This window comes from Acipenser ruthenus, chromosome 37, assembly GCF_902713425.1.
Source record: "Acipenser ruthenus chromosome 37, fAciRut3.2 maternal haplotype, whole genome shotgun sequence".
Taxonomy (NCBI): domain Eukaryota; kingdom Metazoa; phylum Chordata; class Actinopteri; order Acipenseriformes; family Acipenseridae; genus Acipenser; species Acipenser ruthenus.
Genome location: NC_081225.1, coordinates 6363536 through 6386892, shown reverse-complemented (window position 1 = coordinate 6386892; position 23357 = coordinate 6363536). Strand labels below are relative to the sequence as shown.

Genomic DNA, 23357 nt, shown 5'->3' with positions numbered 1-23357 from the left:
TGATTGCAAAGTGTACAGTATTTGTATAAATAAAATTAACGCTTGTAATTATTTTAACTCAAACATGAAAAACGAATTTGCCACTGTGGCATGTACATCTTCCCGCCACATTCCAAATTAACCCGCAGCTAGTTGACAGATGCTAATTCCGAACCCTGAACATGTAACAAAACATTCAAATTGCCAGATTTTCCAGAAACAAACATATTTTGATCATGACAAATATAACGCTGAATTGGAATGATAACATAATACACTCTTATATGATATCAGGAAAATAAATAAATAAATCTTACGTGCCACAAACTGTTCACTACATTAACGGCTGTAAGTTGTTGGCTCCCAACCTTTCCTGTTTGCCGCAGGAATCCACTTTTTTTGTCTTTCAGGATTCTTTGGGAAATAATAAAAAGAAAGATCTGGCCTTCTATGTTGGTGCGTGAATATGCCGTCCAAGCTTCTTGCCATCCAAAATGTCCGACAAGCGTGGTCACTTGATCTGTGACGTCACATGCAAAAGGGCAATACCTGGGTGGCCAAAGTTGGCCCTTCCACTTCTGTTTTTTGTTCCAACGCTGTTCTGTTTACCTGAACCAATTAAACCTCCATCCAGACCCTGAAGTAGTTAATTTTATAATTGAACCTGTTAAACCTGGAGAGGAATGGCCCTTCAGGACCGTGATTGGACGCACATGTTCTATACAGTAGTCCAGAATGCAGTTGCTATTGGAAAACAAAAATGGATAGAGTTACTTAGGTAGCTGGGCAAGACACTCAATAGTACCGATAGACCACTGTTCTGGAAATGTCGTAGAATCAGTTGAAAAACCTTTAGGGCCATAGATAGGTCGTAATGTTTTAGTCTATGGGCTAAAGCTGTAGAGTTGGAAGTTACAGTGTTATGAAGAGAACGTGAATGATGGCAGCAGGGATCAGAAGCCTGACAAGATTCGAGCAGCAGAGAGAAATCTGAAGGGGGGGGGGTATGAGTCTTTCAGCAGGGAAATGACAGCTCGAGAATCTGCTGGAAAAACAATTACGCTGTTTAATAACAGAGTCCTGGTGCGAGGGATACAGGAGCGAGGGGACCAATCAATCAAGGTATTTATCAGGAACTCAGTTTGGGGACCTGCAACCCTACACAATACTTTTTAACCTTTAGCCAATTCATGGAGGCAACACCAAACCTGAGTCTGCTTTTAGTTATTTATTTAGCCCAGGTGACAAACATATTTGCATTTTGGGTTTCCGATATAGACGCAATTCAGCCATTTCTTTCTATCGGATCATTTGTATCAGATGGAAATTACGTCACTTTAAATTAGTCATACCTTGTAATTATTATTATTTAACTATATATTATACAATATAGGGTGTAAGACTCAAGCTGATTTTCAGCCACTCAAGCTCAGTGACTAGTAAGCCCACTCAATGCAAAGCTACTGACCTCTGTGGTGGATAGCAGTTTGTATTGCAGCCCAGTGATGGGATTTTGTTTTTTTTCTCTCAAAGATTTTCAATGGTTTTTAATTTTTCTTATTTTAGAATCTGAAGAAAATGTATTTATTTTGGACATACAATAGCTTTTTCATGATTGCAAAAATATGATCAAGCTGTGCTTTCTTTTGTGTCAATTTAAAATAAAATGTAGCTTTGATTCTGTGCGTCAGTTAAAATTATTCCTTTAGGTGTCACTGACGTCTGTACTAGTTGAGTGATTTGCTGTTTCATTGATTATATATTCTTACTGAGAAGAGTGTGGCCTGGTTTAAATCAAAACTGTACCATGAACATTGATTTAACTCAGGCCTTTTTAATATTACAAGGAATTTATTGAAAATATCTGAGCATAGTGGTGTGCATTTGCCAGTCAGATTACATAAAAGCAATAGTTTAGACAATGGGGTAGGACCAGTTATGATAATTTAGATTTTCAACGACATTTTCAGTGACAGCATATTGTAATCACTAGTGGCGATACTTGGCCACTTGGTATCGTATCGAGCTACAGAGTGTCAGCATCAACCACCACTGTATTACAGTGCGTCTTTCTCTTTCCTTGCAGGAAGTGATGTCGGTGGATGACGAGTCGACAGGCTGTTACTGCCTCATAGACTCTCACAGCTGCCTCCTCTTGCTGGAGCAGCCTGGCACCTACGCCCTGGTGGGTGAGCCCCTGACAGAGGCTGCGGTCAAGCGTCTGAAGCTGGCCGCGTTCGGGAGCATGTCCTGCAATGCGCTGGACTACAGCCTGCGAGTGTACTGTGTAGACGACACGCCACACGCCTTTCAGGTAAGCGGGGCTTGTTTGCACAGTAAATGGGGAGATATTAATAAATTGAGTGACAAACATTTTGACTAGAAGTCTTTCTCAAAGGCTTCAGTAAGATTGGACGATGCAATCTATCACAAACTGGTACACTACAAAGATTTTATCTGGAGCAGCGGTTCTCAAGTTGGGGTCCGGGAAACCTTCAGGGTCTGCAAAGTTTGGTCAGGGGGTCCCCAGGAAATTCTAAAACTGCATCTTTCATTTTTAGTTTTATGCAGTAAACTTGGAGAAGCATCTGTAAATCACACCGGTGCCCTTCAAAACTAAACTTTTAAGGTACCGTACATGTTTGACCTACTTGTAACTGCTGAGCTGTAAGGCGCATGACAAATCTACTATTGCAATGTCTGTTAATAGTCCTGACTTCGAAGGAGAAGTTCCCAGCAGCCACCAGCGGGGCTCTCGTTAGAAACTGTGCAGTCATTAGGCCGCACACAGACTTTCTGTTCCCTTTCTTCCTTTCCTTTTTATCCACAGGTTTATGCTACTCTGCTCTTACCTGCTCTGCAGTAGGCCTGGCTCCCTGCTGCTCTCTCACAGGGGGTGTGTAGGAATCAGAGCCATGTCTCTGCTGGTGTCTGCAGGGTTACTGCTCCACTTCCCACTGTTGCTGCAGCTCATAACAACTGTGCTGGGCTTTGATACTGCTCCTCTGTCACTGACAAAGAAAATGGAGCTACTGGCACTGCATGCTTTGTAGAAGAGTTTAGTCTGAGTTACTGGTGCCTTTTTCTGCAGCCTTTGCAACTGCATACTTTATGTAAATAGAACAGGATGAACTTAAATAAACTTTTGCTTACAGGTGTTTAAAAAAAACTCTTAGGGATAGATTGTCAAAGCTCTTTACTCTAGATTTAATTAGCAGAAATGTGAAACACCAATAAGTCATACATGCCAACAGTCCCTATATGGTCGGGACAGTCCCGATTTCCTAGCAAATGTCCCACGTCCCGATGCATAGGAAGAAAGTCTCGATATTTACACATAGAAAACCACAAGGTGTGCTTTTTGTGCGGCTGACACATCTGCTGATCACTAACTTACCGGTATACAAAGGTAAGAACGCTTCATTGTGTCTGTATTTACTGTCATGCTGGTCGTGCGGTGTTGAATTGAGGGGATACGTCTATTATTATATGATAGAGTGTTTTTTGCGTATGACCCCTCCCTTGTGTATGATGTGTACATCGGTACACAGGATAAGACATACTGGAATTGTATATTATTGTTACATCTTTAATAATAATAATACAAATAACGTTAATTTCTCACTCAGGATTTCTAAATCATTTTGGAATTGGAATTATTTATTTTATGAACACACTTCTACTCGAAATGTTTGCCATTAAAAATATTTCCATATTCTGATTTAGAAAAATGAAGATCCAAAACTTATTTAATCGTTTCCTTTTTTTACAGGAAGTGGTAGCCAATGAAAAAAGCAGAGGAGGACAGTTACTGGAGGAGCCGAAAACGTTACTGTTCAAAGGAAACACCTTCAGTCTTCAGGTCTCCATCCAAGACATCCCCCAGTTCCTCTGGAGCATCAAGCCCTTCACAACATGTCAGGTACACAGCACTGCTCAGCAGAGACACCAGACCAAATGATCTTCAGTGGGGAGGCAGTGGTTCTGTACTACCCTAGACATACAGCACCCACTCGATATATCGCGGGTGTCGGGGTCCAATATAAATCCTCTACATATCGAGGGCCACGATATAGCGAGAGACCCATAGAAAAACAAATAGGCTAACAAATACTGTACAACCACTCCCTCGTTTTATCGGGGGCATCAGGGTCCAGTATAAATCCTCTACACAACCTGCTTTTTCTCATTTTTCATATAAAAAGCAGCACACATTTTAATTCGTACAGCGGAGGGTAATTGCTTCTCATCAACTTCAGTCTCCAATTAATTTCATGAGTCTTCCTCTCCTTTCTCAAATGCACAAACCCGCTGCATTGAAATAATCCATTCCCAACAACAACATAGGAGGCTTGTTGCTAGGGAGCTGACGTCACTGCCTTGTGGCTTTTGCCAGTGCATTGCTGCCACACGTGAACACCTCGTTAGCTAAAGTAAAAACAGCTTCAGCAAGAATTATTGTGCAATACGTGTGTATATGATAACAGTACGATATTAATGCTTTGGTTTTAATTGTTTTGTATATTGTTGTCTGATGTGCAGTACGAAAATAAAACGAACAGAAATTCTAAGTGTCTATGTAAATTGCAGCTAAGGCATGCGCAGTTAGACAGTAAAAATTAGGAGCCAACTCCAGGACTGCGATATGTCCGAATCTGCAGTATAGCGAGGGGCGATATAACGATGGGTGGGTGTATTTGTTTCATGGTCACTCATGGTTGTAAAGCATGTTCATGGTCATTCAGAAAAGCACGTGTGTAACAAGGCGTAGACTGGATGCAAACCGACGACCGTCTTAACCACTATACAAAAGAACCGTGCCCGTCTGCATTCGTGTTTTAGAGCTTTTCACCTCATCCCATCTCACCGACGGGACAGAATCTGTAATGGCAATGTGTCAGACAACACTGCCCATTACACAGGGCTAAATGTATACTCCTCGATTTTAAACACATACCAACAGGTCTTATGCTTTAGAATACAAAAAATGTGCAGTATATTCTTATAATATTATGACACATTATCAGGGAGGGAGGGTGAATACCTTATTAAACTTTGCTCAGCTTGAAAACAAACAGTCCACGGGTTCAGCGTTTACACGTTTAAGGGGTAGCACAAGGTAATATGTATGGGAGATAGACCAAAGTCAAAAAGATTGCTCCCTGCATTGCACATGTTGGTTAGTGGAGCTGGCATTGTTTTTTCTCATGTCATACTTGCTCTTTGTCAATGCCAGTCTCCAGCGCTGTCCATCCAAAGCATTTCATTAGCACTTCATTCATCTCAAGAAAGGCTTAAAGAAAAGACATCTTCATTAGATCTCCATTACACCCAACTGAAATAACAGCAATCTCCCTGTACCTCTGTCTTTCTAGTAACATTCAACATTAAAACAACATCCATTATCAAAATTAACTTACAGCTTGTGCAACATTAATAGCACAAACATAATCGGAAACAGTTCTTTTGATTGTGTTTTTTTATTTTTTTCCAATTATAACCAATTCCATTCCGTAGATTTATGATATCATTATTGCACCACATGGTAATACAAAGTTCATATTCAGCCTATACAAATACTGCTGGCTGACAGTTTCCCACCCCCATACTAAATCAATCTGCACTGCCCTTAAATGTTAAAGGTTACTGGGTTGTATCTTGGTAAAGCAGATGGTTTCCTGCAATGGTTGCTGTAATTTTAATCTCTGTTTGTGTTTACAGCGCCAACATTCCCAGTGATCTAGTACACAGGGGTGGGAAAAAGAGAAGCCCCTGCAATATGTAGCACATGCTTTCCCAAAGGAGGCAGTAGTCATTGAAGAATAAGCGCGTGCCCCTCTAAAACATATAGTCTTGGGATATCCATACTTGCCACACTTCTCAATAGAGCAGTTTCAGGAGCTCAGTACTTGAAGACTCATTGAAGTGTTTATTGCCAAGTCATTTAAAAAAAATCTATCAAAGCCACACCAAGCTTGGAACTTCTGACCCACACTTTCATTATTTTTCTTTTCTTTGTTTTCAGGAATTTCCCTTCTCTCAAGTCTGGTGCAGCAACCAGCAGCCTCTGCACTGTGCCTTCTCTTTAGAGCGATACAGTCCTGCCACCACACAGCTCTCCTGCAAAATCAGCGTCCGGCAGGTCAAAGGGCACGAGCAGATCCTTCAGGTCTACACGTCTGTAGTAGAGGTGAGTGCACCCCCAGACAAACTGTCTGTTTGACATTCGGGGGAGTACTGTATGAAGATTGGCCCTGTCCTGTGTCCTGTGGAGCCGTATTTCTAATTTAAAGACATTTTTTATAGGGTCACAAAATTACTATGGGGTTACTGTATGTGACCCCAAACGCCACAATAACAGTGGCCCTGGTTTTAGCTGTTCTACAGACAATGAACAAACCCTAAGGACCAGTCCTCATGCCAGCACAGACTGCTTTGGTTTGCTTCAGTTCCAAAACAGATTCATCTCAATTGAAGTCCAGAGCGGTTGTCTGCTTCCCAGCTCACCCGTGAAAAGCTGTTTATAAACAAGGCTTTATCTCGTTATTTTATTGCACAGTATAAATCAACTGATAGACAGCACCCAGAATATTATTTATGACCAACAGTAAGGGATAACATTTACAGACAGCTTCAAGTTTTGTTTCATAGCCTGTATAAATGTCAGGCTTGTTTTGATAATATGCAGTTTCATTTAAAGAAGATGGTGCAAACAAAAGAATTCTAGAAAATCCTACCTAATATGAATTGACATCATTTTGTGGGTCTCAGATTGTCCTATATCATTTTTTTTTTTTTAATTAGATTTTTTAATGTTGATATAACTTGAAGCAGAGAATTTATCGAACGCTCCTTGCAGATACTTCCATGCTGCACTTCTGGTCAGCTTCAAGAGATCGCATGAAGGAACTATGTCAATATTTAAAATATGCCCTTTATAGGAAAAGCAGCGATTGGTACTCAAAGGTGAACCAATAAGAACATAAGAAATTCAAGAATGAGAATAGGCCATTAGGCCCACCTATGCATGCTCACTTTGGTGCCAGCGTACAATGGCTCTCAAAAGTATTCACCCCCCCTTGGACTTTTCCACATTTTATTGTGTTACAACATGGAATCAAAATGGATTTAATTCGGAGTTGTTGCCAATGATCAATAGAAAAAAGTCCATAATGTCAAAGTGAAAAATAAAATCTACAAATTGTTCTAAATTAATTACAAATACAAAACAGAAAATAATTGATTGCATAAGTATTCACCCCCTTGAGTCAATGTTTGGTAGAGGCACCTTTGGCAGCAATTACAGCCATGAGTCTTTTTGGGTAAGTCTCTACCAGCTTTGCACATCTGGACTTTGCAATTTTTGCCCATTCTTCTTTGCAAAATTGCTCAAGCTCCATCAAGTTGGATGGGGACCTTTGGTGAACAGCAATTTTCAACTCTTTCCACATATTCTCAATTGGATTGAGGTCCGAGCTTTGACTGGGCTACTCCAGGACATTGACCTTTTTGTTTTTAAACCACTCCAGTGTGGCTTTGGCTGTATGTTTGGGGTCATTGTCCTGCTGGAAGATGAATCTTCTCCCAAGTCCCAGGTCTCTTGCAGACTTCAGCAGGTTTTCCTCCAGGATTTCTCTGTACTTTGCTGCATCCATTTTGCCCTCTATCTTCACAAGCTTTCCAGGCCCTGACGCAGAGAAGCATCCCCATAGCAAATGCTGCCACCACCATGCTTCACGGTAGGGATGGTGTTCTCAGGATGATGTGTGTTGTTAGTCTTGCGCCAAACATAGCGCTTAGCGTTGAGTCCAAAAAGCTCTGTTTTGGTCTCATCAGACCATAGAATCTTCTTCCACTTGGTCTCAGAGTCTCCCACATGCCTTCTGGCAAACTCTAGCTGAGATTTGATGTGAGTTTTTTTCAACAATGGCTTTCTTTTTGCCACTCTCCCATAAAGGCCAGTTTTGTGAAGCACCCGGGCTACTGTTGCCGTATGCACAGTGTCTCCCAACTCAGCCGTGGAAGACTGTAACTCCTTTAGAGTTGCCATAGGCCTCTTGGTGGCGTCTCTGACTAGTGCCCTTCTCGCTCGGATACTCGGTTATTGAGGACGGTCTGTTCTGACAGATTCACACTTGTGCCATATTCTCTCCATTTCTTAATAATGGACTTTACTGTGCTCTGGGGGATATTCAATCCTTGGAAATGTTCTTATATCCTACCCCTGATTAGTGCTTTTGAAGAACCTTATTCCGGATTTGCTTTGAATGTTCCTTCGTCTTCATGATGTCGTTTTTGTTAGGAAATGTACTAATTAACTGGGACCTCCCAGAGACAGGTGTATTTAACCTGAAATCATGTGAAACACCTTAATTGCACACAGGTGGACTCCATTCAACTAATTATGTGACTTCTAAAGACAATTGGTTGCACCAGAGCTTATTTAGGTGTGTCATAGCAAAGGGGGTGAATACTTATGCAATCAATTATTTTCTGTTTTATATTTGTAATTAATTATTATTATTATTTATTTCTTAGCAGACGCCCTTATCCAGGGCGACTTACAATCGTAAGCAAATACATTTCAAGTGTTACAATACAAGTAATACAATAAGAGCAAGAAATACAATAACTTTCGTTCAAGCAAAGTACAAGTGTGACAAACCACAATTCAATAATACAGCAGATAATAGTGATCGTTACATCAGGATATGATTAAATACAAAATACTACAGGTTAAACACTTGGCAGATTACAGTATTCTGAAGTACAGGATTAAATGCAGTAAAATAGGGGGTAGATAAGAGCAGAATTAAGCACATTTAAATGAAGGGTGATAGTGTCCCAGGATACAAACAGAGGAGTTCTACAGGTGCTGTTTGAAGAGGTGAGTCTTAAGGAGGCACCGGAATGTGGTCAGGGACTGGGCAGTCCTGACATCTGTAAGAAGGTCATTCCACCACTGCGGAGCACGGGTGGAGAAGGAGCGGGCTCTGGAGGCAGGGGAGCGTAGCGGAGGTAGAGCCAGTCTTCTAGTGCAGGCGGAGCGGAGAGGTCGAGTGGGGGTGTAGGGAGAGATGAGGGTCTGGAGGTAGCTGGGTGCAGTCTGGTCAAGGCATCTGTAGGCTAGTACAAGAGTCTTGAACTAGATGCGAGCGGTGATCGGGAGCCAGTGGAGTGAGCGGAGTAGTGAAGTAGCGTGGGCGAAGCGAGGCAGAGAGAAAACCAGGCGGGCAGCAGAGTTCTGGATGAGCTGGAGCGGACGGGTGGCGGACGCAGGGAGGCCAGCCAGGAGGGAGTTGCAGTAGTCTAGGCGGGAGAGTACCAGGGCCTGGACCAGGAGCTGGGTAGTGTAGTTGGTGAGGAAGGGTCGGATTCTTCGGATGTTGCTCAGGAAGAATCGGCAAGTGCGTGCCAGAGTGGAGATGTGCTGGGAATAAGAGAGGCAGGGGTCCAGGGTGACTCCGAGGTTCTTAGCGGAGGAAGAGGGAGAGAGTGTGGTAGATTCCAGAGGAACAGAGATAGAGAGATCAGAGGAGGGGGAGGAGGAGTGAAAGAAAAGGAGGTCAGATTTAGAGAGGTTGAGTTTGAGGTGATGCAAGTGCATCCAGGAGGAAATAGCAGACAGACAGGTAGAGATACGGGAGGAGATGGTGGAGTCAGAGGTGGGGAAGGAGAGGAAAATCTGAGCATCATTAGCATAGAAATGGTATGAGAAACCATAGGATGCGATGAGGGTGCCCAGGGAGCGGGTGTAGAGAGAGAATAGTAGAGGACCCAAGACTGACCCTTGGGGGACTCCAGTTAAGAGAGGGTGAGGTGTGGAGGTTGCTCCACGCCAGGTTACCTGGTAAGTGCAGTTGGAGAGGTAGGAGGAGAACCAGGCCAGAGCAGTGCCAGAGATCCCCAGGTCAGCGAGAGATGATAGTAGAATAGAGTGATCAACAGTGTCAATTAATTTAGAACAATTTGTAGATTTTATTTTTCACTTTGACATTATGGACTTTTTTATGTTGATCAGTGGCAAAAACTCCTAATTAAATCCATTTTGATTCCATGTTATAACACAATAAAATGTGGTAAAGTCCAAGGGGGGTGAATACTTTTGAGAGACACTGTAATCCGTTAGCACTCAGGAGAGGAAAAACAAAAACCCCTAACCAGGTTAGTAGGGGATATGAAACCTCTAGGAATCCAGTTAGATGGACCGCCCTTCCTCCAGGCGGCCAGCTAAAGGTCTTATTGTGGTCACAGAGAGGGTAATACAATATTGTTCATTTATTTGTTTATTTAGCAGACACCTTTATCCAATCATTTTTTATTCCATTATGAACCTACACAAAGGGGAAATACATATAATATGTTTTTATGTAAAAGAGAAAAGATAAAAAATACACTGTTATCTAAAATCAAATGAACTGAAGCACAGTCTCGTAAATGCGTTATTGTATTACAGACTTAATAAAAATGCAAATGCAATGAAAGTGAAACATAATGTATCTGTTTTGCAAAACAAATAATACAAAAATGTACTATTTAAGAACACAATATATATACAGTTCCGGCAATGTCTAAATCAGATTGGCAGATTTTACCCGAATTGAAGTCAAAGCAGATACTATAATCCAGATCACAGCTTCTATCAAAGTGAAAAACAACGTCCACAAACTGGAACTTGAAGCTTATCTATAAACTTCAGGTACATTCAAACAGTATTCCAATTCCAAAAGAAAAGAAGATAGTGACAGACAAGTTGAAAAAGGTATGCGAATAGAAAAATCTAGCTAGAAAAAATAAATTGAAATCATGTTTTTTCTTATTTGTGCATTTTTCCAGACGGATATCAGACAGCGTCCATTAGGTAAACTGTTCCTCCACTACTACCACTAGTTTAATGGAAATTGATTTGAGTTTGTTTCAAGGACTTGGACTTGGATTCGAGACTCGAAGTCTCTGACTCTGACCCTGATGACTCGACTACAAGTCTGCATATAACTGACACTTGTTTTATCTGCTGTGATTTGTGTTACCCTGGATATCTCTGCACTGGCCACATTCGATCAGCTGCTGGTCAGAAGCAAAGAATACATTGAAAATGATTGCATTAGGTAGCAAAGCCTCTACAACACAGAGTACAATTAACATGATGCTCCAATGAAGATGTTGAAAAGTATAAGGTACAAGCTTACAATAGCATGTTCCTGGTAATATTTAAAGTAGGGGAATACGTCAGATTCATGATTGTATTACCATGAACATAATTCAATATAATGCAGGGACAAATATTCAAATCTTTGGAAAAGCACTGCTTGACATATATTCTGTTGCCAAAAATGACTATGCTCTTATTTTATTAAATAACACAATTTAAGAACACCAGTGCATAAATGTCATCTGAAATAAATATCACAATTCTGCTGTGCAGAAGAGTGTTTCTTTCTTTTAAAGTTCATTTTATGGGGTATCAGGTTCATGACAGCATCCAGTCTTTTCTTGAGGGATCGGATAGTCTCTGCTTTAACAACTCTGTCTGGTAGCCTGTTCCAGTGGTTCCAATGTGGGAAGCTTCTGGGATTTTGAGTTTCTTTATAGAAAGTAAATGTATGTTTCAGGTTTTTTTTTCTTTGTTGCTATTGAAATGTTATATAAGGAAAATTCTCAGCTGCATTCTTCAACAGGAAGTGCAGCTTGGAAAAGTGTGCAAAAAACCTTTTTAAATGCTATGAAAAAATACTATCCAATCACTACAAATTGATGGTAACGCATATTAAATAACATATACTGGAATAATTTTGTTAACTCTGGTAAAAAGTTATTTAATAACTTGCATTTTCATTTTTTTACCTTCAGAAACTTTAAATGCCATTCCAAGTTGCTGTTGCTGTTTTTTTTATTTCTTCTCTGTGTTTTATAAAGTGACAAATGTCAGAATACATTCCAGTACAAGTATACTAAAGCTGTTTAATATTGCAGTATAATAAAAAGAACACAAATAGTTTTCCTTAAGAGCTTCACATGACAATTTTATTACATTTTTATGATGTTTGCTGAGTTATTGCATCACTCAAAATGTGTTTATTTATTTATTTATTTTTTGTTAGTTTTAAGGGGCTTTGTCTGTGAGTTTGGGAGCTAGTTACCTGCCATAGACACATATGTAATGTAAACTGGATTAGCTAAAGTGTCTTTATATTAGTAAGCGCCATCTGTGCACAGTTCAGTATTGCAGACTCTTGACCCAAAATAAATGTGCACTTGATAGCTCTTGCATTGTGACTGATGTTACAAACAGCATGCAGGCAACTAGAGCTGTAGCACAACTCCTGAACTCGGGTGAAAGCAACAAATATATATATATATATATATATATATATATATATATATATATATATATATATATATATATATAGATATATATATATATATATATATATATATATATATAGATATATATATATATACAGTGCCTTGCGAAAGTATTCGGCCCCCTTGAACTTTGCGACCTTTTGCCACATTTCAGGCTTCAAACATAAAGATATGAAACTGTAATTTTTTGTGAAGAATCAACAACAAGTGGGACACAATCATGAAGTGGAACGAAATTTATTGGATATTTCAAACTTTTTTAACAAATAAAAAACTGAAAAATTGGGCGTGCAAAATTATTCAGCCCCCTTAAGTTAATACTTTGTAGCGCCACCTTTTGCTGCGATTACAGCTGTAAGTCGCTTGGGGTATGTCTCTATCAGTTTTGCACATTTTTGCCCATTCCTCCTTGCAAAACAGCTCGAGCTCAGTGAGGTTGGATGGAGAGCATTTGTGAACAGCAGTTTTCAGTTCTTTCCACAGATTCTCGATTGGATTCAGGTCTGGACTTTGACTTGGCCATTCTAACACCTGGATATGTTTATTTGTGAACCATTCCATTGTAGATTTTGCTTTATGTTTTGGATCATTGTCTTGTTGGAAGACAAATCTCCGTCCCAGTCTCAGGTCTTTTGCAGACTCCATCAGGTTTTCTTCCAGAATGGTCCTGTATTTGGCTCCATCCATCTTCCCATCAATTTTAACCATCTTCCCTGTCCCTGCTGAAGAAAAGCAGGCCCAAACCATGATGCTGCCACCACCATGTTTGACAGTGGGGATGGTGTGTTCAGGGTGATGAGCTGTGTTGCTTTTACGCCAAACATAACGTTTTGCATTGTTGCCAAAAAGTTCGATTTTGGTTTCATCTGACCAGAGCACCTTCTTCCACATGTTTGGTGTGTCTCCCAGGTGGCTTGTGGCAAACTGTAAACGACACTTTTTATGGATATCTTTAAGAAATGGCTTTCTTCTTGCCACTCTTCCATAAAGGCCAGATTTGTGCAGTATACGACTGATTGTTGTCCTATGGACAGAGTCTCCCACCTCAGCTGTAGATCTCTGCAGTTCATCCAGAGTGATCATGGGCCTCTTGGCTGCATCTCTGATCAGTCTTCTCCTTGTATGAGCTGAAAGTTTAGAGGGACGGCCAGGTCTTGGTAGATTTGCAGTGGTCTGATACTCCTTCCATTTCAATATTATCGCTTGCACAGTGCTCCTTGGGATGTTTAACGCTTGGGAAATCTTTTTGTATCCAAATCCGGCTTTAAACTTCTCCACAACAGTATCTCGGACCTGCCTGGTGTGTTCCTTGTTCTTCATGATGCTCTCTGCGCTTTAAACGGACCTCTGAGACTATCACAGTGCAGGTGCATTTATACGGAGACTTGATTACACACAGGTGGATTCTATTTATCATCATTAGTCATTTAGGTCAACATTGGATCATTCAGAGATCCTCACTGAACTTCTGGAGAGAGTTTGCTGCACTGAAAGTAAAGGGGCTGAATAATTTTGCACGCCCAATTTTTCAGTTTTTTATTTGTTAAAAAAGTTTGAAATATCCAATAAATTTCGTTCCACTTCATGATTGTGTCCCACTTGTTGTTGATTCTTCACAAAAAATTACAGTTTCATATCTTTATGTTTGAAGCCTGAAATGTGGCAAAAGGTCGCAAAGTTCAAGGGGGCCGAATACTTTCGCAAGGCACTGTATATAGTATTTGAGTAATTACAATAAGAACCACTCAAAAATATTTCAAGCATCATAAATATGTAAGGGGATCATTAAAAAAACAAGAGAGTGTCATTTCAAACAACTTTTAATGTATGAGCAGTGATCTTGGCCTTTAGTTTTCAGTTCAGTGTACTGGGGGACGTTCAGGTAAAAGGGGGTTGTTACCACGGTGACTGTCGATGATGATGGTGGGAGAGTTAGGGCTCTGATGTCATCAAAAATTAAAGAATTAAAAGTATTTATTTTTAAGCAAAAAAGATCTAAAGGAAGAGATACTTTTAATACTTGAACTTGAAAAAATGTCCAGCATTTGAAAAGTGACTTTCCAATTTAAAGCTAAATATTTTTAGTGTGGGTTGTGGTGTTTAAGCACATTTCCTCAGGAGCTCTGTCTCTTAAAACTAAGAAATAAATCCTGGTTCCTGTTGTGATGCTGCCCTCGCAGTCTGACCCCAGCGTCCCACCCCAGTCCCGCTGAAACTCAACCGCCATCCATTTCTTTTCCAGAGTGAAAAGGAAAGCATTCCGTTCTTCATGCAGGCTGACTGTACCGTGACCTCTCAGACTGGACCCAAGGCCTTCAAAATCCCCTTCTCCATCAGGCAGAGAATCTGTGCCACCTTCGACACTGCCAACGCCAAAGGCAAAGACTGGCAGCTTTTAGCACAGAAACTCCACATCGAGAGGTAATACAGAGCAATGAACCTGGCACACGCACAGTGTGTACTTACAGCCTTGGCAAGAAGCTATTTGAAAAACACTGTAGCGACTGTGCTGTCAGTTTGTACAACAACAACAAAGCAGGAGAAAGAAAGAATTAGTACCCAGAACCACTCAGAATGATTGCAGACACCATTAAATAGTAAAGGAAATGGGAAAAAAGCAATTACAAATACATTAAAAGCTACTTTTAAACATGTGCCTTCAGTTTTGTTCAATCACTGTTGGACTACCCGAGTCCTTAAGGCACTACCTATTGAGACGTCATTGTCGTGCCCAAAGGAAATAATTGTAGTGCCCCATGAGTGCATTGCCATAGAATGCAAAGTGATTGTCAAGAGGTGATTAATGCTGATTTCTTTAGCCAGAGAGCTCCCTCGCCCACAGAGACTGTAACTACTCTAGGTAGAAATGTGGAAAGACATTTTACTTTATTGCTTATTAATTTGGGGAGTTCATTTGTTCCTTTATCTTAGATTTTCCTCTAGTTACCTATGATTTTGCAGTATTATATCAGATGCTCTCCCTTAAAGATAGGATGCAGATGTAATTATTGATACAATAATGATGTTATTACATGGAGTGCCATAGTGTTACAAGGCCATGTCCATGTAATTACACAAGTTACTGTGTTAGAGGAGGAACCATTGGTTATTACCCAGTTATTACATTGTAATTAAATGGCTATCCATGCCCTGTAATATAAAGTGCTATAAATGTCTTTACAAAAAGGACAATTTTATCTTCAGTAACCTCATTCTAATATTATATCATGTTTTGTCTTAGCAATCTGGCCTACTTTGCCAAGCAGAAGAGCCCATCCGCGGTTATCCTAAACCTATGGGAGGCCCAGCACCAGGATACTGGAGATCTGGACTCACTGGCAAGCGCTCTAGAAGAAATTGGCAAAATCCATTCCAAAAGCCCAGACGGAAATGAGAGTCAATCTGAAAACACAGACTTGAGCTATGCAGCATAGCCAAAATCAAAAGAAAGCCACAGAGGACTCCAGAAGCTATCACTACAGCAGTGTCTGCCAAGTGCACGCTTCCGTCGATTCCAGAGGAATACAATTCTAGGAGTCACGGGGAGGGGGGAGAAGGAAAATCTTTGAATGGGACACAAAAATGATGTTTTCTGTCAGATCAGGAGCGTTTCAGAGCCAGTCATAGGAATAGCTTGGAACAGTTGACACCAGAATGTTATATAGTCAAGTCTTGTCTATAGATTTCTGTGATTTTTTTTTTCTTCTTATCCAAATAAGCTACTTGGGTACTTGTATGTGTTTAGGTCCCAGGGGCTACAGCTATTCGCTTGACTATTCTACTGAAGACCACCATGTGTTGTCATTGCTGGGAAGAAATATCAAGCACACGGCACAGTGTGTTTTTGCACCAACACCAATGCTGGTCACTGACCTCACAAACACAACATCTGGCTTTCCCAATGAAACAGAAATGTGTTCCTTTCCATTAATATGTCCTATAGGTCAAAGTTTTGCTGTGTTTCCATAACACACATCCTTTTCTACACAGTCTTATTGAAAATACCACTGGGATACCATTGGGGTTTGAAGTAACTCTATGGAATCATTAGCAGAGCAGACCACAGAATTAGAGGCAATTGCAACACAGTGGATTTGGATCCAATATTGGTCCTGATGTTTTCACTGATATGGTACTGCAGAGGATTGTGTGTTGGTTCCAAAATCTAAAGTTATAAATGTAGTGCTATTCTACCAAGTGCCTACCATTGTAGCCCTTGTTCTACCATTGTTTATTAATGCAGACATTGTCATATAGCGGAACAACGCAATGGGCACTGGTAGTGCAAGGGTATGGAGTCATTGGTAGAATGCTACCACAGTGGTTACATTTTCATATCCTATCAATCGTAATGTTCTGGACCATCCAATACACTAGTAGTGCATTCCAGTACCATAGTGCCATTTCAGTATGATTTAAATGGTGCATTTTGTTCAGCATACTTCATTTTCAAATGGGGCCAGCCCATCTTTTTAATTCTTTTGTTTGTAAACTTTAGATGTAAGTGGCCTGTATAAAACATGCATGGTGTGTCCGAGTAACCTTAGGTGTGTCTAAATAAGCTTCTTGTCAAACCTTCATTGACTCAAACAGCTGAGCAATGGTGAGTGATGTCCACATTTAAATTAGTGTCAATTTCCCATTGGTGGGTTTTGAGTTGCTTCGATCATCTTTGCTGTGTTTGTATGACATGCAACATTAGCATTATTTCAGTGTATTTAACATGGTTAATGCTTCCAAACTCAATCAGGCGAAATTTAAATGTGATCATTTTGAGCCGGTATGTTTCTTGTGAAAAGCACCTGCAATGTGATCGACTAGTCTGGGAATCACTCTACGGTTTGTCAAGCTGAAAAGCCTTTGTGTCGGTGTGAATGTCACATATGTGACACAAAACAAGTTGCTATTTTGTTAAGTATCTCTGCTTTACAGCCTCCCTCCACCCTGGATGTTGTACAATTTGCATCCATTTCTTCATTTTGGTACCTGCTCTAAATAGTACCATGATGAATGCATTAGTCTTTAAGGGTTACTACACATCATTCCTATAGAAACCTTGCCTGTAATTGTGCTGTATTTTGAGGTTGTTGTCTTACAGGTGATTGGCAGTTATTCGCAAGAGTTTCTCTTTCTGCCTCAGTCGTGCAGGTAGGCATTGTATTTCCTTTGCGAATTGCCTTTATAGACTAACAAAGAATGAATGGTGCGTGCACAACTCCAGGTAGGATTGAGGCAGGATCCTACTGTTCATTATTTTACAGAAATCCAGGCTCCCTGTTTGCCATGCAGATGGTAAGTGAATGTACATGTAAAAGATGTATGGGTGGTAAAACAAACTTAAACACTCAAAGCAGAACATTCCAATAATCCAGTTAGTTATCAAAATCTGTGTATTAGTAATCATTTCAGTGTAATGTGTGAACTGTCCAGCAGGTGGAGTTGGTGTAAATACCTATCAGAATGGTGGCTTTAAAGTGGTGCTCGGACATTTTTCATGTTATAATAGTCTTTCAAAATTCTAAAGTATAACTTTATCTTGGTTGTAAAATCAGCCTGATACCCCATATAATGAACTTTAAAAGATAGAAACACTCTTCTGCACAGCAGAATTGTGATATTTATTTCAGATGACATTTATGCACTGGTGTTCTTAAATTGTGTTATTTAATAAAATAAGAGCATAGTCATTTTTGGCAACAGAATATATGTCAAGCAGTGCTTTTCCAAAGATTTGAATATTTGTCCCTGCATTATATTGAATTATGTTCATGGTAATACAATCATGAATCTGACGTATTCCCCTACTTTAAATATTACCAGGAACATGCTATTGTAAGCTTGTACCTTATACTTTTCAACATCTTCATTGGAGCATCATGTTAATTGTACTCTGTGTTGTAGAGGCTTTGCTACCTAATGCAATCATTTTCAATGTATTCTTTGCTTCTGACCAGCAGCTGATCGAATGTGGCCAGTGCAGAGATATCCAGGGTAACACAAATCACAGCAGATAAAACAAGTGTCAGTTATATGCAGACTTGTAGTCGAGTCATCAGGGTCAGAGTCAGAGACTTCGAGTCTCGAATCCAAGTCCAAGTCCTTGAAACAAACTCAAATCAATTTCCATTAAACTAGTGGTAGTAGTGGAGGAACAGTTTACCTAATGGACGCTGTCTGATATCCGTCTGGAAAAATGCACAAATAAGAAAAAACATGATTTCAATTTATTTTTTCTAGCTAGATTTTTCTATTCGCATACCTTTTTCAACTTGGCTGTCACTATCTTCTTTTCTTTTCTAATTGGAATACTGTTTGAATGTACCTGAAGTTCATAGATAAGCTTCAAGTTCCAGTTTGTGGACGTTGTTTTTCACTTTGATAGAAGCTGTGATCTGGATTATAGTATCTACTTTGACTTCAATTCGGGTAAAATCTGATTTAGACATTGCCGGAACTGTATATATACTGTGTTCTTAAATAGTACATTTTTGTATTATTTGTTTTGCAAAACAGATACATTATGTTTCACTTTCATTGCATTTGCATTTTTATTAAGTCTGTAATACAATAACGCATTTACGAGACTGTGCTTCAGTTCATTTGATTTTAGATAACAGTGTATTTTTTATCTTTTCTCTTTTACATAAAAACATATTATATGTATTTCCCCTTTGTGTAGGTTCATAATGGAATAAAAAATGAAGTTCATACAGAGATTTCTAGGTAGACGCTGCTTTATAATACTGTATAATGCATCCGGTACATGCTAGAGCTGTGGAAATGAAAAGCGGACCTCTCGTTTTTCAGGTTGGGTCGGTTTTATTATTTTGGACCCATGAAGACCTCTACTTCATGGACAATCTGGTCATGTGATGCTTTCCTATTGTTGACTTTAGATTCTAGTATCTCCACCTCGCTCAATCACAACATGTCATCAGCTCAGCAGGACAGAACCGACTCATAAATAAAGTGGCGAAACCTGTTGCATAATTAACAGCTTTCATGATGTTTCAATGAAGACCCCAATCAACTCAGTTTTATATAAAATAAATGTCAAAGTAGCAAGCCTTATTATACAATTAAAACAGTTCGGCACTAATGGCTACATACTGTATACAAAATATTCCCTAACAGAGCTCTCTCAAGCTGTTTTCAATAGTCTTGTACGAGGTGTGAAATTGAAGGTGTGCTCCTTCATTAGTGAGGCCAAGAAAGTTGTAGCATGTCTAACTGTATTAAAGAGAGCTCCAAAGTCACTTTTTCATTCACCTGGTTATGTGGCTGTTAGAACTGCCGCTATCCTGAAGTTTAGACAGAAAGTTTCAACATCCTCCCACGACACTACCTGAATTCAATTTGGTTAGTTCCATCCATCTAACTTCTAAATGTTTAAAATTCACAGAAACAGTTTAATTCTGGAGATTCCTTAAAGCAACTTCAGATTGATGATGTTTCTCTATAGATAGCTGTATTATATATATATATATATATATATATATATATATATATATATATATATATATATATATATATATATATACGCTAATATTCAGTACCTGTACCAGAGTTTACCAAGAGAATACTAAGTTAAAGTCAGAAATATATTCCTATACAGTAGAGGGATACGCCTATGACATATTGTGTTCATTATATTGTTTGCATTAATATTTTGATTGTTATATCCAAATTCACGTTTTAAAAGAGAATACAGAGAGCAAATTAAAGTCAGAAATATATTCAAATACAGTAGGCGATTACGCTGTGATATATTGTGTTAAATATTTTGTTCGGATAATTAATTTCCTTGATTAATAGTGTATAGATCGCCGGAGTCCATTAGAGGCATTTAAAACTGTTATGGGATGTGGTGTAAAGGGGAATCAGGAGGTCTGTGAATTGAACTGGAGAAATGGCATTTGTTACTTTGCCGGTCCACAGTTAGTTTAAGTATAATGAATGTGATCACAATTCTTATATATATAATTCCTGTTTGTATAAGCAGTTAGCACCCAGCTGTCGTTTTGGATTTTGGCCAAAAAATAAATATTTGGGAGGTCTGTGTTCAAAATTAAGTTTCCATTTAACCCTTAGTGTTTAAGTAAAAGTACTTAATTGGCAGGTATTCAGTAAATCCATTAATTAATGTGTTGATTTCAAAACAAGAAATGCTGTCCTCCCTCATGTTTACAATTGAGTACCAATCAATGCCAATTAAGTTCTGCATTGATTGTTTTAAAAGCCGATTGGAAGATTTTTTTTCCTCCCATCCGGGGCGCTGGCATTTCTACTGGTGTACCGAGGCTGTAAACTGGCTTTCCATGCCATTCATTCCGCTCCAAGTATCACATTGTTCTTCAGTGATGCAGACAGCACCAGCTTAAAGAATGTAAAAGATGTCTGTTTGTTTGTTTTTTGTGTGCTAATCCTGACTTCAGTTGTATGGTTACCCTTTATTTAGTGCTGTTTATTAGTCCATTAACCAAGAACAAAGAAAACGCCATACATTGTACTATAGGCACTGCTGCTGTGAAATTATTACGCAACATAACTGCTTGTATTTCTGTTACATGCAATTTTCTGTTAGCATGTCTATCTATTTTGCTTTTTTGGAGTACCCTTGGGGGACACAGAAAACATACAAACCCCAATATTTATCAAATGTGCGTTTTTAAGTACTGTCCGCACACACACGCATCTTAGAACTGTTGCACACACACACATTGATGCTGATTTAGCATTCGCACTTGGAATCTTCACAGGCACAGTTTTAAGTAATTGGTGTTAATGGAATTTGCATTTGAACCACCCCCAAATTACCCATACATGGTACGTTTATCCTTCATAAATGCCTGAGAGTGTTTGTAAAAATATTCAAATATCTATAAAGAACAGTGGACAGCAAAAAAATAACATTTTCTGATGCAGATATACCATAGTCTTGGTATGTCAGAAGTTCATGCATGGAAATACCTATAGATAGATAAAATAGATACAAAACAATATTCGTGTATGCACATTTGATAGGCAATTTGCAGACAATACGGGGGCACCCTATATCCAAAATGCTAGCACTGTCCAAACTATAGTTTTCTATATTGGCTGGCAGTTATTTTAAACACATTCTCAGCCAAGTATAGCAGACAGTGTCTGGAGTTTTCATTGCTACTGGTTGATGGGTGAAATCAGAATGGCAGGGTGTCAGCTATCATAAGAAAAGTCATGGTACCTCCCTTATAAAAGTCTTGGTACCTCCTTTATAAAAGTTTCCCATGGTAATTTACAGAGTTTTCCTGGTTATATTATTAATTTGCTTTAGTTTACTGTGGTTTGCCATGTTTTTGAATATGCTTTACAGTGGGTTTTACAGTGCTTAGTAATGCATTGCCATGCTTTCTCACTATACTTTATTACACTTTGCTGTGCTTTTACTATGGGGAACTTTTACAAGGGCTACAGATCCTAATGAGAAAAATCTGTGGCAAATTGATGTCCTAAAATGAGTAACAATCCCAATTTGTAAAGTGTCAGCTGATGTGAAAATTGAACTCAAAAGCTTGTTAAAAATCAATAGTGTTATGAGTGTAAATACGATTTATTTAAAGAAGTACAAATAAATACTCAAAACTGTTTTTATCTAATAAACCCTTTCCTGAAAAAAACTGTCCAATGATCCTTTCTCTTTTCTACCTATGGAAAGTTTGGCAGCTATTTGATATAGAGGATTTTAAAAATAATAATAAATGCTACAGTAATATTTTATTGTTATTATGATGTGGTAACAGCACCCTCTGGTGGACTCTGCTGAATATATCAGTTTGCAGAATTGTGTTCTATTGAAATGAAACTCAGGCTTACCACAAACCATGTAAAAACACATACTGTAAATACAATTGAATAGCATGAACCTTCTGATGCTCTTCACCAAACTGAATGACAATAGATTTATATAGCAACATTGTCATTATTTCACTTCTTTAACTTCAGCTGCCAAACAAAAAGCGACATTTAGAAGATTAAGGGCTAGGTGTACTCAAGTGTTTTGCCTGTCATAACAGTTGCAAACGAGTTTTGGGTGAAATGTACTAAACAAGCGCAATGCTATTTCCGACTTTTTATGGAATTCTTTGTGGCAGCAGTTTCCGTTTGCAGTTCAATAGTAGATGAATATGATAAACAATTTCTGGTTTCCCCAACATGTTGGGAGCAATAGACTTCACACATGTGCCGCTAACCCCTCCAGCCCATCTTGGTACACCTACCCCAAATCATCTGTAATCTTTTAGACTCAATACATTCAATAAAAAAGGGGTACTAATTAAAAAACGTGCTCAATATTTAGGTCAAACAGATAACTGCAACTTGATTGAGAACTTTCAAATCCAAGCAATTATACTTAGACAAGTACATACTAGAAATAGTATTGCTGAAGCGACTGGGGAAGACAGGGGCTGCAGAGGATTTTCACAGAATGACATCCATCAATCACGCACTAAACCTCAGTCAGTGAATGCAGGAAGTGATGGAGTACAATTTGAAAAACAACTGTTAGATTTAGACCTGAAGTGTTACAGTCAGACAGTTTGTGCTATTGAATTTGAAATACAGTACTGGTATGTGCAGGCCAGATTCACAAGACTGCAGAGTCGCTTTCCATTTTCAGAATGCAGATGGATGCTTTTTATCATTGTCTCCAGGTTTCAGGTTGAAACAGTGGGTTAGTTTATCTTTTTATTTTCTGTAATATCTTTCCCAAAGAACACAGAAATATAAAAAAAAGCTAAATAACATTTAAACCGCTCAGAATAAGTGCAAACAGGCAAGGTAACAAAACAGGAAAAAAGTTTTTAAATGGAATTTGATGCTATTTACTCTTTACATCTGCTATACAATTCTTAAATTAAAAAAAATGAATAGCAATTATAATAGGAAAAAAAAGTTATGAAATAATTAGCCCAGGAGATTTATTTTATTATCAGTGTTGACCTGCATTTTAGCACTTATAATGTAAGATC

General features: G+C 39.0%; 1 protein-coding gene across 2 annotated transcripts in view; it reads left to right on the top strand.

Annotated features, from left to right (window-relative positions):
* The window catches only part of LOC117966096 (netrin receptor UNC5D-like), a 296114-nt gene extending 276282 nt beyond the window's left edge, over positions 1–19832 (top strand). For both annotated transcript variants that reach the window (XM_059008505.1, XM_059008504.1), the window contains exons 13-17: positions 2066–2293; positions 3752–3901; positions 6005–6169; positions 14588–14766; positions 15587–19832. In XM_059008505.1, the coding sequence (XP_058864488.1) occupies positions 2066–2293; positions 3752–3901; positions 6005–6169; positions 14588–14766; positions 15587–15779 (915 nt within the window). In that variant the 3' untranslated portion in view covers positions 15780–19832. The remainder of the gene's footprint in view (positions 1–2065; positions 2294–3751; positions 3902–6004; positions 6170–14587; positions 14767–15586) is intronic.
* The last annotated feature ends 3525 nt before the right edge of the window (positions 19833–23357 follow it).